General features: G+C 39.3%; 1 protein-coding gene across 2 annotated transcripts; it reads right to left on the minus strand.

Moving 5' to 3' along the window:
• Positions 1–4,978: 4,978 nt before the first annotated feature.
• smfn (small fragment nuclease) lies at positions 4,979–15,583 on the minus strand. 2 transcript variants are annotated; one of them, XM_076101489.1, is made up of 7 exons: positions 15,123–15,583; positions 13,982–14,065; positions 10,252–10,329; positions 6,349–6,460; positions 6,148–6,256; positions 5,852–5,905; positions 4,979–5,354 (listed from the first exon to the last, which is right to left on the minus strand). In XM_076101489.1, exons 1-7 carry the CDS (start codon positions 15,381–15,383, stop codon positions 5,231–5,233), a joined length of 822 nt encoding a protein of 273 aa, XP_075957604.1. In that variant the 5' UTR covers positions 15,384–15,583; the 3' UTR covers positions 4,979–5,230. The 2 variants fall into 2 exon arrangements, with proteins under 2 accessions (XP_075957604.1, XP_075957605.1); XM_076101490.1 differs by lacking the exon at positions 15,123–15,583 and adding an exon at positions 14,993–15,052.
• Positions 15,584–18,070: the final 2,487 nt, after the last annotated feature.

The following is an 18,070-nucleotide window of genomic DNA, read 5'->3' on the forward strand; positions in this document are numbered from 1 at the left end:
GTCAAATGTAAACCACATTGTGTAAAATTCATGTAAATCGGAGGTGTTTATTACAAAATCCAGATTTCCTTTGGCCAGCAGGTGGCGCTCTGAGTATTAGTGAAAATTAGCTCGTAGACATCCTCAGGCCATGACTGTTATCAAGCATGAGAAGTTTGGGACTATTTGGAACAAGTCCAGCTGAGTTACATCAGACATTTCCTTTAGCCAGTAGGCCTTGCGGGTTTACTGTAGCGCCCCCTAGTGGTCGAATGCAAAACAATTCTCACGGTATGTTACTGGATGCAATGTGCACATATGCTGAATATTTTGGGAATTTAGAACAAATGGTTGAGAAGTTATGTGTATTGATATTTTGCCACGCACCTAAGTAGTGTATTGGTCCATATCTTGTAAACACAAAGAGATATCAAAAAGATTTTGATAACTTTTGATGATTTAGATCCACTTATGATCCACAGCAAATTTCGTAGAAATCGGAGCCAGCATGTAGGAGTTCGCAAAAATGTGTTTTTTTTCACTAAATTCAAAATGGCTGACTTCCGGTTGGGTTTAGAGCTTCGGGGCTTTTTTGTCAGTCTACATGTGATACATCTGTTTACCAAATGTTATACATCTAAATTGTATATATAGATAGTGAAACGTACTGCGAGGGCTGCATCGTCGAAATATTGTATAAATTCATACAAAATTGAAAATGGCAGACTTAGGGTTTAGAGCATGGTCCCAAGAGACTTATTCTTAAGTCTCCATAGGATACATGTGCCTACCAAGTTTCATACATGTAGCCAAAACGTAGCGCTGGGGCTGCTCTTTTGAAATATTGTAGGGGGCGCTATAGAGGCAATTTAAAACGGCCAATAAAGAAAATCATATAAACTATTTCTTCCAATGACCTGTGACACATGTACAAAGTTCCATGAGTTTTTGAGCATCCCAACCCACTAAACCATCAGCTTCCTTTTTCATGGCAAACTATGCGTCGCCACGGCAACAGCGTGGAACGAAAACTCACAATATTCATGGCAATTTATCATCAATGTCTTAAGGCTATCCTTACCAAATTTGAGACTCATCAGGTCACCTGGCTAGGAGGAATAAATAAAAGTATAAAATATGACATTTCCTTTAGCCAGTAGGCGGCGCTATGAGTTATTGAAATATTTTCAATTGAAGTATGTTTAGGCTTGAAGTAGAATCATGCATAAGAAGTTTTGTGCGAATTGGATAATGTACCTTGGAGTTATAACAACTTATTTTTTCATAAACAATGAGGCAAAATGGCCGCCACGCCACGTCAAGGTTCTTTGATGAAAACTCTCGATTTTGATAACTTTTAATCACAAAGGTCTTAAGAGCATCCTGACCAAAGTAGAAGTTGATCGCTTAAAATCTCTAGGAGGAGTTCGTTAAAGTGCGAAGGCTGAAATCTGCAAAAAGTGACAAAAAGCACAACTTCGAGGGTTTACTGTAGCGCCCCCTAGTTGTTGAATGCAAAATAAATATCAGGGTATGTTAGAGGATGCAATGTGCACATATGCTGAAAATCTGGTAATTTTAGGACAAATGGTTGAGAAGTTATATGTATTGATATTAAGCCACGCCCCCAAGAAGTTTATTGGTACATATCTTGTAAACGAAAAGAGATATCAAAAAGCTTTTGATGACGTAGATCCAGTAATGATCCACAGCAAATTTGGTAGTAATGGGACTAAGCATGTCGGAGGAGTTCGCAGAAATGTGTTTTACACTAAATTCAATATGGCGGAAAATCTAAGGAGGCGGAGCTTAGGGGTCTGATTGGCTTTTTTGTAGCTCTAGCTCAAGTGGACATGTGTGTCAAATTTCAAGTCAATCGGACATACTGGCCGAGGGGCATCGCCGGTCCGACTTGTAGGGGGCGCTAGAGAGCCATTTCTTAACACAGAAAGATGCATTCTTTTTCAGATGGCTATATTCACCAGGCCAGACAAGTCCCCAAAAGTTGGTGAGTTTTCATGCATGGCAAGTCCTCCAACCATGCGTACGTTTACCCAAACGGGTACAATATCAATAGGGCCTTCGCAGCCCGACGTTGTTGGTAGCTCGGGCCCTAATAAACTAGAAAAATATGGCAGTGACAATGTGAAGAGACAGAGAATATTGGAAAGTCCAAAAGGTCCAGCATGTGAGATACAGAGGTTTCAGAGGGTAGCCAGAACCCTACTTCATATGACTACATGCAAGCTTTGCAAACAGCTTTCAGTACCACTGAAAGTCCATCTGACCCTCTGGTTCAGTTCACAAAATGGACTGTACTTGTATCACGCATTTCTAGTCTTCCGACCACTCAGAGTGCTTTATTTTACTATATGTCATCATTCATCCATTCATACACTGATGGCAGGGGCTACCATGCAAGGTGCCACCTGCCCATTGTAATGGTATTTTTTTATGTAGTATATATTTCTACTTACTTAGTATATATTTCTACTCAGTATATTGTATTCATAAGTAATTTTGCTCTGAACTTTGTTGAACTTCACCATGTCTCTGTTGTGCAGAAGAAGAGTTCTCTCTTGCCTGTTCACATAATAACTAACTGTGTTGTGTGAGAATGTTCCAGCACCAAGGCCTTTGGGCCGCTTGCTTTGGTTGCTGACCGTTTGTTGTTCATTGTTGTTCCTATCAGTCTGAGACCAAAAGTCTGATACTGAAATGTCTGTAACATTGGCCATCGGCCCCACCTTTGCTCATTCTGTATAAAGAAAGCTTGTTCACTTTTTTCTTGGTTCTTCCTCACTGAGACTGTACACATTCTGTTGTGATGATTGAACCTTCTCTGCTCAGAGAATAAATATACTTAAAATACAACCTGCTTTCTGGTGTTATGTATTTCAGCTAGTGCTGGGCAAGTTAAGGCGTTATTATCGCGTTAACGCATTAATTAATTAACGCCGACAAATATTTTATAGTGTGTTAACGCATTTTATTTATTTTGAAAGTGCGTTGCTCACTGGCAGCGGTGGAGGAATGGAGACTACTGGACATCGCTGCGGTAAAGTCAGCAGACACTCAGATCTCCGGAGTCAACTCAGCACACTTACATGTTAGTACACCGATATGCTGACATTCACGGTAAATGCATTTAAACGGCACAGATCGGGAGCGAGCGAAGGACTTTGTTAGCAGAAAGATTAACGTGAGATAACATCCGGTTTCTTCAGACGAACATCCGGTTTTCAGAATAAGATGCCAACAAAGTATGAATTATATTCACATTAAGTATAAAACATGCTGCATCTCCTGAGTTAAAGGGAAAATACACCTAAATTGTGCGTAAAGTGTCTTTATTCTTTGATCGCTGGGTAACCATCATTACCTTGGAGTTACAGCATTATATTGATGAACAGTAGAGCTGCATTCATATGCTCTGACTGTCATGAAGACAGATATTTTGCTGAAACGTGCTGAAACATTTTATTCATGTTGCACAGCAGTGGAACGTTTCACATACAGTCACACACTGAGCACAGATATAGCAAGAAATATAACTGCTACTGTGTAAAGGGAATACTGCTGTTAAAAAGCACCTTATTTGTTTAAAGTGTTTGCAAACCAAATGTTATTGCCCTTTTGTTCATATAGCAGTACTTTTAAAATAAAAGTGCGCAATACACTACCTTTGAATTCATTATTGATCTTTGCCATAACAATGCGATTAATCGCAAAAAATCCATGCGATTAAAAATTGTAATCGTTGCCCAGCACTAATTTCAGCATGAAAAGACTCACGCAAAGCAGGTATAGGAATATTTTCCCATTACACCATGAGAACTCTAACTAATCATTGACACACATTCAGCGCCAGCACGGGAGCAATTTTGGGGTTAAGTGTCTTGCCCAAGGACTAGATTGATGGACGACACACCACGTGTGTCGGAAATATCATCTAAATTTGATGTGGGATGAAAACCCTTTCTTCCATAAGTAGTTTATGAGTCATCTGTTTTTGGATTTTTTACACTCTAGCAATTTCATCAACATGGCCATTCCTAAAGTCCTCACCGCTTCTCTTTCCAGTTTGCTGCTCAAGCGAATAGAATGAATTGCAAAAGAAGCTAAAAGTCCACACCCTCATTCAATAACTCATTACAAACGATAGTCTCTGATCACTGCAACTGTTTGAGTTTGATTCTCCGGAACACTTTTTTATTTATTGTTTTATATATTTTGTACACATGTTGTAGGAGCAACGGAATTAACACGTACAGCAACTTCTCTTTTTGGCTGCACACTTTGTTGCCGTTTATTTCCACTCCCAAAAACATGACAAACACTGACTTCCTTCTCACCTTTAATCCCCAACCTGACATTGCATCATGGTTACTCTCTTTCCCTTAAAGGGAACCCGTGAATTAGGCCCTTAAATCCACTACAATGTTGTCATTTCTGTATGAGATTGATTGAGATGTTTCTATATTTTATTCGTTTGAAACAACTTTTTGGCCAGGTCGTCATTGCAAATGACAACTGGTTGACTTATCTGGTTAAATAAAAAATGTAATAAATTAAAAAATGACCTCTACTACTTTTAATGTGTACTTTTTGAGTAATCTAATGTCACAGCCAAAAAATAGGCATTTTTGTCTAATTTTGATGTAGTATAAAAACCCTTTTTTCCATAGTTTATTACTCTAATATTTTTGGACTCATTACTTCTGAAACTAGTTGCACATATACTATAAACTACTTTTGCTCAGTACTGTTTGAATAATCCAATGACCAAGTCCCTTCCAGAGACCAAGAATAGGATTTTATGTTTAACTTTAATGTGGAATAAATACTCTTTCTTCCATAAGTAGTTCATGAGTCGAATATGTTTGGTTTAATACCTCTTATGATGTGTTCACACCAAATGCGAAGCGAATTTTCAAAAGTGGATTTTGTGACAGAAAACATAGTTTACATGATTTTCTTCAAGAAAGTGCCTCAGAACAGCAGTTTCATGTTACTTTAATGAAAACCTGATGCTTTCACAACATTTATATAAGAAGCTTGCTCCCTTTGATGAAACTTCTATATTTAACTTTTGACCAACACTGAAACAAAGGATCATTGGGCAGCTAAATATAAATGAAAACTAAAATCAATGAAAACAATCGCATAAATGAAATTGACTGGGGAAACTGCTTTCTTGAAGAAATAAGGGAACACAACACTGAAGTTTCCATAGCCTCCTTGAAAAGTGCTAACTGTTGCTGTTGCCTCTGTTCTCTACACTCTTGTGCTTCTTCTGCTCTGTTGAGGCTCTGAAGACGTTGGCTCTGTAGTACTGCAGCTCTTTAATGCTCTCCTGGATGTCATCCAAGGCTCTGAAGGAGGAAACCACAGTCATTGAATTATTTATATTCCTTTGAACCTTAAAAGTGACCTTAAAGGATCATTTTGATTCATTTTAACTTGGGAACTTATTTTCACAGGTTGAGATCAGTTATGTCGTTATGATACCAATGGACTTACTGAAATCTTAGAGCATGACAATATCACTAAAAACAAGTGAGCTGAGCGAGACATGACCAGACAGGTCAAATGATTACACAAACTGTCTGTTGTAAAAATGTATCACAATTTTACAGACCCACTTCCTGCTTCAACTTTAAACTGTACTTACTCAAGTTGACCTTCATGTTGACCTTCATGAAAAACTGCTGGTTTGCTTCCAGCCTCTGATTGTCTTGATTCATTGTGTTTGCCTTGTCTGACTTTGTTGTAGTGTTGTGTTCAAATATCTCAGCAGTCACTTTGGTGAGTACAGTGCATTGTAATTGACAGCTACAAGTAAAACACAATAGCTTATATTATTGTTTACCTGTGGGCTGCTTTCTTGTGAGGCACCATTTTGTATTCCTCTGGAAACCACCGTCTGAAAGCATTTAGAGAACAAAAACAAACCCACAGTTATCTCAAATATAGTCACATTGAAGAGAATGCATTCAATCTTACATTTATTCTGATGTACTGCTAAGTAGACACAGTCATTGAGTTACAAAAGCACTGCAATATTAAAACTGGGCCTTTGACTTGCAAACTGACAAACAAACGGATGGTTGAGTAAATAACAAGGCTTTAATAAGATCAGCTGTCTCCTGTATATTAAATACTGACCTGCAGAGCTCCTTAATGGTGCTAACATCAACGATTCTGTAGTGAAGGTGATACATAAACTGTGGCATGTACTTGTCCAGGAACCTCTTGTCCGCATGCACAGAGTTACCTGCAGGAAGAGGCATCATGGGACATGACTGTAGGAGCCAACATAGTTGAGTAAAATCACAATTCTGCAGCTAATGCTAAAAAGTAACTCACCGGCAAGGGGACACTGTCCAGGCGGGGTGTGCTGTCTGACAAAGGACAGGAAGTCATACTCGGCTTGTTCCAGGGTGATGTTACTGTCCTGTACAGCCTGCGTCAGTCCTGACTGAGACACAGTTACACCCACTGCATATATCACTGAACACTTTTAACAGATACAGTCTGTAACACACTTGCTAGTAGCACACTCTTCTTCTTGTCTGCCTTTGCTGGCACACTTACAGCATAGCTTGGTGCATAACCGTCCCCTGTAAATCATTGGAATAGTGTGAACACATTGGTAGGAATGTGTATTGCAAGATTCCATGAGGGGACCCTCCCACAGCGACCATCCCTCCCTAACCCCCCCGAGATTAAAGGGGAATAATTAATGCTGGGCAACGATTACAATTTTTTAATCGCATGATATTTTTTGCGATTAATCGCATTGTTATGCGCAAAATTCAAGAAAAGTACTGCTATATGAACAAAAGTGCAATAACATTTGGTTTGCAAACACTTCAAACAAATAAAGTGCCTTTTAACAGCAGTATTCCCTTCACACAGTAGCAGTTAAAATATTTCATCTATATTATATATATTTTATGAAATCAACACAACAAAAAAAGCAGTGTGTTGAAATAATATTCTATGAATAATTTAAGCCACTATAATTGAATCGAAACTCTTCCCCAGATTAGATTTAGTACGTGTTGTGGAAGTCCAGATATCAGGAAACTAAACGCTGTCATGTCTGGTTCATAACAGTCCAGAGGAGCTCCGTGGATTTTATCGAGCTGTATTCACTGTGTCTAGCGAGCCACACGTCGGCTGTTTACTACAGCTGTATGAACACTAAATAAACTGATTTAACTGTGATTTAACTGCAATAAACGGACAAAAAGGGACTTCAAAATAACTACATAATAATGATGCCGATTTGTAAAAAGTCTGAATTCATGTTTAGTTAGTTCTCTCCACAAGACGACAAGCAAATAACTTTTAAAATACTTGTTTTCTCAATGGAGTCTGGATCAATCGGTGCTATGCTAAGCTAACATTGTAGCACCTCCATCAACACTCAACATAACGTCACACAGACGTAAATACGGCAGCGTCTATTCATTGTTTGTACCACATGGTTTACACACACACATTTATACACATAGTTTGGTCCGGTCTCCACTAATATGAGGTATCATAGAGCTCTGGGTGAACACAGACGGATACAGTATTGATTTCCTGATTCAACAACGGCAGGACGTCAGTGATGGCAGGAGGAGCATCTCAACGCTGATAGGCTATCGCACCGCCCACCCTAAATGCTGTCATTGGTTGAGACGCGTGATGACGCCCATCCCAAGCCAATCCTGATCAACATCCCGCCCCTCCTGTGACCCATGGTCTGTCTGTGTGTGTATTCAGAGCCAGTGAGCAACGGACTTTCAAAATAATAATAATTTTTTTTAAAACTGCGTTAACGCGCAATAAAATAATTGTCGCCGTTAATTAATTAATGCGTTAACACGATAATAACGCGTTAACTTGCCCAGCACTAGTAATAATATTTTCAGTTCATTTTGAAGCTGTGGCGGGCCTAGACGGTCTAGATCAGGGGGTCACTAATAAGCGGACCGCGGTTCGGATCCATACCCAGACGTCGTTGTTTCTGGACCCTAGACCTACAACCAATAGAGAATTGAGAATTATTACATTTTGACGGAGCGCTTTTATTTTAACCGGCGCAGCTTTTCTAACCTTTACGGCACTCGTTTAGCGGTCCAGGAAACCCACCGACCAATTACATGCGTATTAAATCACATCACGTGATGCAGCTCAGCCAATCAAATATGTGTATTCTGACATGCTTCCCGACTCGAGTGAGATTTTACACACACAGGAGAGACTGGCCACAGACCGAGTAGTCAGAGAATAGTACGTGAGTCAGAGAAGTTATTTCACATGACGTTCTCCAAAAAGAGAAGAGGACAGAGAGACCAGAGTCTTAAACCAAGAATAGACAGACTCTTATAGGTTAATTCTTCCCACGGTCAGTTTGAAACCAGTATGTCTCATATGTTCAGAGGCTGTAGCGATTATTAAAATCAGTGATGTGAAGCCACACTATGAGACAAAGAACAACTCTTTTGAGCAAACGCACCCACTCACATCTGAAGTGAAGGTACAGCCCAGTATGATCAGAATCCTAACATGAATTAACTGCCCAACAATGATGTTAACGGAGAGGACTAGAACTGATAACCACACATAAAGTCCCTGCACACACATTTCTCTTTTTAGAAGATGAGAAGAATATATCGTGGTTTTCTTGGTTGACATCACTTCACACCTGAATGGACTGAATTTGAAGCTGTAGGCCAATTATATTAAGTCATATTTTTCAAAAGCTTTCGGTTATTTAATCTATTCTTAAATGCATCCCTTATTTTACTTGAAATGAGAGAATATTGATTTATTATTAGATTATGTATTATTTATAATTCATCCAGTTCAATTTGAAAACTGACAATAAATATTGTTGAGATATTATTCAATTGAACTTTCTTTATTTGATTAGATAGTGACTTGTTGACTACAGAGAGACGTTAATACTGTTGGCTACTTCAATACATATGGTATAAATCACAGCGCAAGTTAGACATTATTGTGATGTTCTGGACCTTTGCCTGAGTGAATTCTCGCTAAATGGACTGAATTTGAATTATAATTGAAACACTGTAATAGGAAACGCTGAATGACGACAACCCACATATTATTATATTCAACTGGAGCAAACTACAGGAATGGCGAGAAGTCAGCCCTGTGAGTGAGTTTGAGGAGGCGGGATCTCGAAGAATACACCGTCCAACACACGTTGTACCTTGTTTTTTTAAAATCCATAAACAAATTAAATTGAAAAAATGATAGATTTACTGAGGGTCAGGTAAATCAGGACTACTCATTTTACAATAATGATTGGTCCAAGATAAGTCCAAAAGTAATGTCTTGAATCTGGTTTCTTGCTTTAGTGGCCAAAACCTTCCTCTCCAAGTTTTTATATGATATGAAGATATGTAGTTATATGGGAAGCCATGGCCAACAAATATTTCTATTCCAATTAATTAGAAATATTTGTTTGCATTAACCGCAGCAGAATAGGAAAAAACAACATTCAAACGAGTCCAAGTTACACTGTGGAATGGATATATATACATAGTACATAGTAACGATATAGACATATATACAGAGTAACGATATCGATCAGACAACCGACATTTTACTGAAATCTGTCAGAATGAAAACTCAAACATGCAGAATTTGGTTTAAGGAGAGGGAAAAAGCACATTCAGAGTCACTCAGTTTCCCTAGTTCACATTGTTAGCACTGTGTATTAGTTCTGCATTAAACTGCCGACCTAAATATGGTGTGTCTTTGCATTCTACTCATACTCATGTATTGCATGCTGAGGTAGTTTCCAGCCCCATATGACTGTCAACATGAGTAAGCTGGCATAGAAGATGGATGGATAGACGGATAAACGAGTCCTTTGGACTGTGAATGAAAATGCAATTGTTTCCTGTCACTGAATGGGGTGTAACATTACATTACAGTCATTTAGCAGACGCTTTTATCCAAGGCGACTTACAATTCAGATCCTATCACACCGTAGGCACAGCTACGGGAGCAATTTTCGAGTTACGTGTCTTGCTCAAGGACACATCGACATGCGACTAGCAGAGCCGGGGATCGAACCGCCGATCCTCTGATTGAAGGATGGCCCTGCTCTCCACTTAGCCACAATCACCCACGTGTTGCCAAAAGTGCAAAATGGGACAAATTTGCAACCCAGAGATCTGTGCAAAAATAATGATTTTACATTGTTTTTCTTACTAGCCTCTGACCACAAAGAAGGCTTACCTTTCCATGATGCTCTTTACACCACTCTGACATCCCTTCCAGCAGCTCGTTTGGCTGGTTAATGATCAAGTTGGGACCCTGCAAACACATAACAGATGAGTTTAATTAAGGCCATGTCCACATTACTCCCTTTCCATTTGAAAACACACATGTTTTGCTACGTTTACACTGAGCGTACACACTACACTGGAGTTTTCGTTTGGAAACGCTCCCGAGGACGGATAAATTTGAGAACTCCGGGTTGCGTCTTCGTGTGGACGGCGTAAATGCATACGTTTGGAAACGATGACGTGTTCACTACTTGATTGGTCACGACGGGTCCTTCCCTGATTCTTCACTCCCCTATCATGTGACCCTAACCCGGAAACTCATAAACAACAATTGACAACATTGATTATCGATCGACTACCAGGTTAATTTAACATGGAGAACTGATTACAGGTGTTGCTGACCTTGTTGTCTTTACTAGCAGCTGTTGTTCAGTTAAAGTCTGCATTATTACGGAGGAAGCAGCTGTTATTGGAGCAATCAGTGAGCGGCGTGTCCTGCAGCGTTATCAGTGCTACGGAGCGGCCGTCTGAAGTCACGATTAGCGGCTTTGAGGAGGATGATGGACACAAAACGGAGGACTTTCCTGTCCTTATTAATGCTTATTTTGTTCTGCACAACTATTGTGAAGTCCACACATAAACTATAAAGGAACAAAAGCAGCAATTACTCTCCAGTAGACAGAGACTTCAGCCACCAGCAGAGCTACGAGTGAGAACAGACAACGAAGAAACGGAGGAAACGAATGAGAGACGTGTGTTGACCACATTTATGGATCCATAATCTAGTAAACCTTTATGTGTAAGTGTTGATTTTAAACTAAATTTGATGTAAGAGAGAGAGAGAGAGAGATAGAGGAAGACCCGCAGCGCTGTAACTAAGTCTGAAAAATAAAACTTCTAAAACTTTCCACGAAATGTCTGTTTGAGTTCATAGAGGAAGATTTTAGAGAAGATCTTAAGTATCAAACACGACTTTTCATTATTAAAGACTACTTTATTACTCTGTCGTATTGTTTTTAACTAAGCAACCAATCTACTTCCTGTTTACATCGACACCCACGCGCATGCCCAGTGTACGTGAAGAGTCACGTGATATTAGTTTTCAGACGTCTTAGTCTGGACGGAGATCATTATGAAAACGATGCTGAAACGCCGTGTGGACAGAGATCGTTTTAAAACGAAAACGTAGTAGTGTGGAAGTAGTCAGAGATGGGCAGTATTTCTATTACTTGTATTTGAAATACGTATTTCAATTACTTTTGAGTATTTTGTAATTTGTATTTGATAGGGCTGATAAAAATCGAAAGTAATTTGTAACAAAATACTTTAGAGTAGGGTAATTTTGTATTTAAAATACTCAAAAAACTTTCTCCACGAATCAAAAAACAGTTCACGAGTTCAGTCTTCAGATCTTCAAGTTCAACGGATTGTCTGTCAAGGTAAATAGTTTATCTGAGTGCTAGCTTGATGTATAATTTATGTCTGGGTCTGGCTACATAGTCTATTGTATATACATGGTGATGGTTATAATATCAAGCTAGCGATCGATGCTAACATGCTAATGACGCTAGCATGCTGTCTAGGCTAGTGCATAGCCAGTGTTTAGCAAGTTAACTTATCAGTGGAGTAGCTAGCTATAGGAAGAGGGAGATTGGGAGCTTGTATGTTCATGATAACCTTAAGAGACATCTGACCATCTAATATTGCACTGTATTACAAGTTATGCTGCATCTTCTCAATGTGAATGTCATAATGCCATATTAATTACTGGCAGATAATATAGTTCACAGTTAGCCAGGCTGTGACAGTAGATGTCCATTTGTTAAAAAAAAAGAAAAAACATTAAATATCCAATTTATTTTATTTAAAAGGCATATTATGAAAGTATTCTTAGTTTTATTATTTCATACATTCTACAGTTGGCCAGGTGGACAACATGTATTAAGGCAAATCACTGTCAAAATCCGAGAGCGCAAATGAGATCCATGTGCGCGCGAAAATCAAACAGCCGCGCACCTATTTTACTTTGACGAGCGCTTTTACATCACTCCGCGAGCAAAATTCCGTCCCGCGCCAGCAGGATTCACTCTCGCGCCAGCAAAAGTCGCTCGCGAAGCTTAACCTCCTGCTCGCTCGCGAAACTTTAACCTGCTCGCTCGCAAAACTTTAACCTGCTCGCTCGCGAGTAGTTTTTCTTTTTGACAGTAAGTGGGCGGACCCAGTCTCCATTGTATCTCTACATCTAATTGGTTACAATCCTCGTCTTTGGATAAACCGGATATCACTCTGACACAGACGCTAGGTCTGATAGAGGTGGTTTTCAATCCGCCACTAAACACTACTCCACTACATCTCAGCATGTTCTACATTTGTCTGACAGGTTTTGTAAACTTTTCAGACTGTAGAGGCTGATGAAATACAAATGATGTTAATAGAGTTGTTAAATACAATAATTAAAAATGTGTTAAAGTCAAGTTGCTGAGATTGGTTTAAACTCCATCATTCTATTATAGACAATGTGTGTTTGAGTCAAACCTCTTGTGACAAACAGCTCAAAGAAACTCTTTGATCTTAATTGATTAAAACATGATGTGATCATATTTAATCATACTGTTGTGTTTACAGAAGAGATATAATATAGTTGTATATAATATGAGCAACAATTTGGACCTGCTCAAAGATCTGGAGCCAAGATTAGGGACCACTGTTTGTATATTAACTGTTAAATCACTGACAAGTAATAAGTGGATGAAAAAGTATTCAGATCCTTCACTGCAGTAAACGTACTAATACCATACTGATGAAACAATAATCCACTACGAGTAAAATACCTGCATTCAAAACCTCAGTCAATGTTATTATCAGCAAAATCTACTTTAAGTGCAGAAAGTAAAAGTACCCGTGCAGTAAAATGTACATTATTTGCCCCTGACCTTCAATCTGATAATCTCCCCCGAGCGTCTGTGTCAGAGTGATATCTGGTCTATCCCAAGACGAGGATTGTAACCAATTAGATGTAGAGATACAATGGAGACTGGGTCCGCCCACTTACTGTCAAAAAGAAAAACTGCTCGCGAGCGAGCAGGTTAAAGTTTCGCGAGCGAGCAGGTTTATGCTTCGCGAGCGACTTCTGCTCGCGAGAGTGAATTCTGCTCTCGCGAGACGAAATTTTGCTCGCGGAGTGATGTAAAAGCGCTCGTCAAAGTAAAATATGTGCGCGGCTGTTTGATTTTCGCGCGCGCATGGATCTCATTTGCGCTCTCGGATTTTCACAGTGATTTGCCTTCATAAACATGTCTCAGGAAGATGATGTTCAAGAAGGACCATCAACAAGCACAGATGTGCTTCGTTACACTGACATTCTGTGACTGTTCTTTTTGTGGGCTTCACCAGAGCTTTGTGTACATTATGTAGCCCAAACCTGAATGCTCTGCTATAACAAATTGTGAGAAAACGGAAAATCCAGAAAAAAGTATTTCCTATATTTTAAATACAAAACACATGTATTGTATTTTGTTACATTTTCTGGCACCAGTATTTTGTATTTTATTTTGATACATTTATTTGAGGGGTATTTTGTATCAAAATACATTTTGATGTATTTTTGCCCATCTCTGGATGTAGTGTGGATGTAGCCTAACATGCCAGACAGAAGAGAAGTGTGTTCATGTTTATATTACCTCAGCCAAAAGGTTCAGGTCAGAGTCTGTGATAATGCAGGCCATCTCAATGATCTGGTCCTTCTCAATGTCCAGACCTGTCATCTAAAAAACACACAAAGACTCAGTTCTCAAAAATAGATCTATAACATGCGTCTGGTCCTCAACAACAGCATTTCTTTACTTGTTACAGTTCTTATTACATATTATTATTTTATTTAGTTCTTATTATTTTAACATGCAAGCAGCATAGATCACTTCGCTATTCGGAGATTTTCGGGTGCAGGCATGAACAAACAAGTAAACAAACAGTTAAATGAGTTGCTACTCCTCGTGAAGGAGTTTCCTAATGACCACAACTTGAACTCTGAGCCTGCGGTCACACATTACAGTGTCACATAATGGGAAATTTGGATAGTTTATTATCGGGTTTGGAGTGAAATAAATATGAGTTGATAGACCATATGTACGATGTACTAAATTAAAGTCAACTAGACTTGCGTCTTTATCTTAACGGTGTTTCACTCATCCTTCACTCAATTCCGCTCGGTTATTCACAGAACTTTACCCGTAATATCCTACAAATGTGTACACATTAGTATTTGTAAGCAGATGTTACACATTTTAAAGAGGCATGTTTCTGTGTATTATTTTGTACGATTAACGATGCGATGCTACACACTACAGGAAACAGAAGGGGTTCGTTAGCTTAGCATGATGGAGATGTTCTGAAGTCTCATCTTTGGTACGCTAACATGTATTAGCACGCCCTCATGCTTTTACTCAGTCAAGTGCTAACTAGCTGTTTACATTGCCATATAACGTTCACGTTAGCAGAAGCGAGGAAGGCAGGGTGTCCGGTTGCCAATTCAAAACTAAACCGGAACATACCAGCAACGTTATTCAGTACATGTAACAGTTAAGTTACATAACTTAAGCGTTACATGTAACGTTAAACCATAGTCCCTAGATTACGTTACTTAGCACATTCCAAGTTATGCACATTGCAACGTAATGTGCAACGTAACTCACCAGCATCATTTGGTCTACATCTGGTTAGCTTGGTGTGGTACATGTTATTAGCTTATGTTAGCAAACTTACCAACAGTCGCATTTTAAATGAACTACACAGATACAGGCCGGTTTTAGCCCTATAACTTGCCTCTAGGTCCACCCAAACCATTCTCTGAGACATCGCGATGGACGACATGCTGATGTGCCTGGACACCTGAACGTCAACTCTTGAACCGGACCTGGAAATGAATGGGTTTATTACACGGCTAAACGGTACACGTTCCGGCAAAACACCACTGCAGTAGGAATGAAACGCTGCCTTGCTGGGCCGAAGGAAACGCTGTCTCCTCCTGCAGAGAACCTCCAAAATACAAATGCCCCATGCGGAAGTTCGCGAACACACTGGCATCCTGGGTCGGCTTCCGATCTGAACTGTCGTAAATATCTCCCATCAGAATTGTTATGGCCAAAGCCAGGCTACGGTCCAACAGTAAAAAAAAAAAGTCCCTCCCGGGGTAGCCTACATCCCACGGCTGCGGTCGAAAAGTCCAAGAATGACCTCCTAACGTATATTCCTAAACACGTTTCCTTGACCTCAAATAGAACATGACATCATGAAATCTGATGCAAGATCGCATGCAGGCTTTATAAAGAGCTTCTTCTGTGGGAGGCTGCTTCACTCGTGGTGTGAAGGAGAGAAACCGGAGCTCCTTCCTTCCTGCTGCTGTCATGCAACAATCAACATGCTTCAGTAGAAACAATTCACTCATGCAATATCAATGAAACTGTTTAATATCAATATTTCCCTTTTGCAATAATGTAGATTTAACGGTTCGGTTATAATTTGCTATGTATTTTGGTTATATTTTAAACAGTTATGCCTAGCTTGTTTTGTTTTTTACTGATGGTTCTTGTTATTGAGAACGAGAATTTGTTCATTGAAAGTTTGCTATATTTACTGTTCATTTTATTTCGTATTCTTTTTTTCTTTTTTTTAGTAAATAATTACATATAAAATGAAACGAAAAGATTGTCACTGTCTTCATATTCATCAACACGAATCCCTGCACACATGCACTGTACTAATACTAATAAAGACAGTTATCTCTGCCAGAGTAGAGGTGTTTTCTCTCTGTAGCCTGTTACCTGCATTGAGTATTTATATACAGTCTGTGGTATTTATACTGTGTTCTGTGTCCTGCTTATAATCGCAGGACCGATTTCTACTTGCGGAATGCGTTTGTCTTTTTTATAAATTATTTGTATTGCAGTGGTGGTCCGTCAGGGCCTGCAAAGCCTTCTCTGCTGGCCTAAACAGAATCACAAAGTTATAGCTATATTATAACTTAATACTTTTTCTTAAATACACTACATGTATTATAATATATAAAAATATTTTTCCCATTACCTTATTTTCTCATTGCACAGCTACTGTCTTCCTCAGTTGCTCTGCTTCCAGTGCAGCTTGTTTTAAGTAGAGCTTTTATCCAATCAGATTTCACCTCTGTGTCTCTAGGTAAGAAGAGAGGCCTGAGGCCTGCAGACTCACAAGTGAATCCATCCATGTGCACTTTAAGTGAATGGGGACGATATTGTTGATTGTCATATTCTTCAACCAATCAGATCTTTAGTTTGACAGGTTGGGCGTATTCTTTGACGTGTCAGAGCCTGCTAGCTGGCCTACAAGTACGTCATCATTACGTGCAGCTCAGTTTTCAGGTGCAGCTCAGTTTTCAGGTGCAGCTCTGCAGTGAGGTGCAGCGTGTGCTGTGATTGGTCAGTGGGCGAGCACGTGACTATCGTGAAACGAAACTACCTAGCCCTATTTTTAGCCCTCTGCTCTAAAATTGCATACCCATACTAAAGAGAGTCCCGAGCTCTAACTACAAGGTCTATTTTAATAATTTTTATGCTAGAATACTGGAAACACTTGTGAGATGTGTTGAATTGTGTAAATATTGTGTATATGTTACTGGTTAATAACTGACACACTTATGGCACAGCTCAAATAGAAAAATTTCTAGGTTCACCTGAAAAAAAGCACTTGTATTGAACTTTTCTTTTTTAAATAATGCAGCTGCAAGCCTAAAACTACACCACAGACATAGAACAACACGTTTTACATGTCCCCACAACATATTTTACTTCGATTGAGTGAAGCAGGCCAGCATAAATGGTCATAAAAATCCAAATTCTGATTTTCGGAACCAGCTGTTGCATTGCTCTATACTAATTTTATATACTATATAACTAAATATTAACTATATATTCACTCTTCTTATCACTAAGAGTGTTCAATAATCCTAATAAATCAGTTTGACAACATTTTGAATAATTTTGAGCAGTTATGATGTGTCATATCTGTCATTCATAACAATAAATGGCTCATAATGTGTGTCTATGTGACCCTGGTAAGGCTGATTTACTCATGTGAGACATTTTTAGATGCGGGATAGTCCAACGGGAGCCATGCAGGGGTGTTTCATCGTATCCGGGTCTGTTTACTGACTAAAAATCGCAAAATGCTGGGTGAACACCCCTGTCTACATGGATTGGTCCACCTCACAGAATCGGGTGCCATTTTGTCATTCATTCTGCCAGCGCATTGATACCAGTCACAGACATGCAGCACAACATGGCCGGCAGATCTGTGCCGAAATCGGCTGGAATAAATCCGTTTTTCATCGCCAAAACCGTCAAAGCGTAAGTTTTTTTACCCAATTTTTTTTCTCGTGACCTGTCGCTGATGTTGGCATGTATACCCATAACTTTTGAACGGTTTGAAAGAGAGTAATTTCGACGACGCTGCTCGTCTCCGGGTCGAATCATGCCCCTCCTGCATGTGTTCATCCGCCATGTGCGATCCTGCTCCGTGATGAGAGAGCCATAGAGAGAGCATATGTCGTCGATTTTTGGCCAAAATTGTGGCAAATCTTCTAGATATCTTCCAGATATGATATTAGTTCATGTATAATTGTGTTTGCAGTGTTTACAATGGCTGGTATGATGATGTTGCTCGGACTTTTCCCGTTAATTTGATATTTAATATGTCTGGAGCAATAATCATATTTCTTTATGAAAAATGCTTTCTACGAC

The sequence above is a fragment of the Anarhichas minor genome, unplaced genomic scaffold (assembly GCF_050575085.1).
Source record: "Anarhichas minor isolate MPS153535 unplaced genomic scaffold, ASM5057508v1 ptg000027l, whole genome shotgun sequence".
Taxonomy (NCBI): Eukaryota; Metazoa; Chordata; class Actinopteri; order Perciformes; family Anarhichadidae; genus Anarhichas; species Anarhichas minor.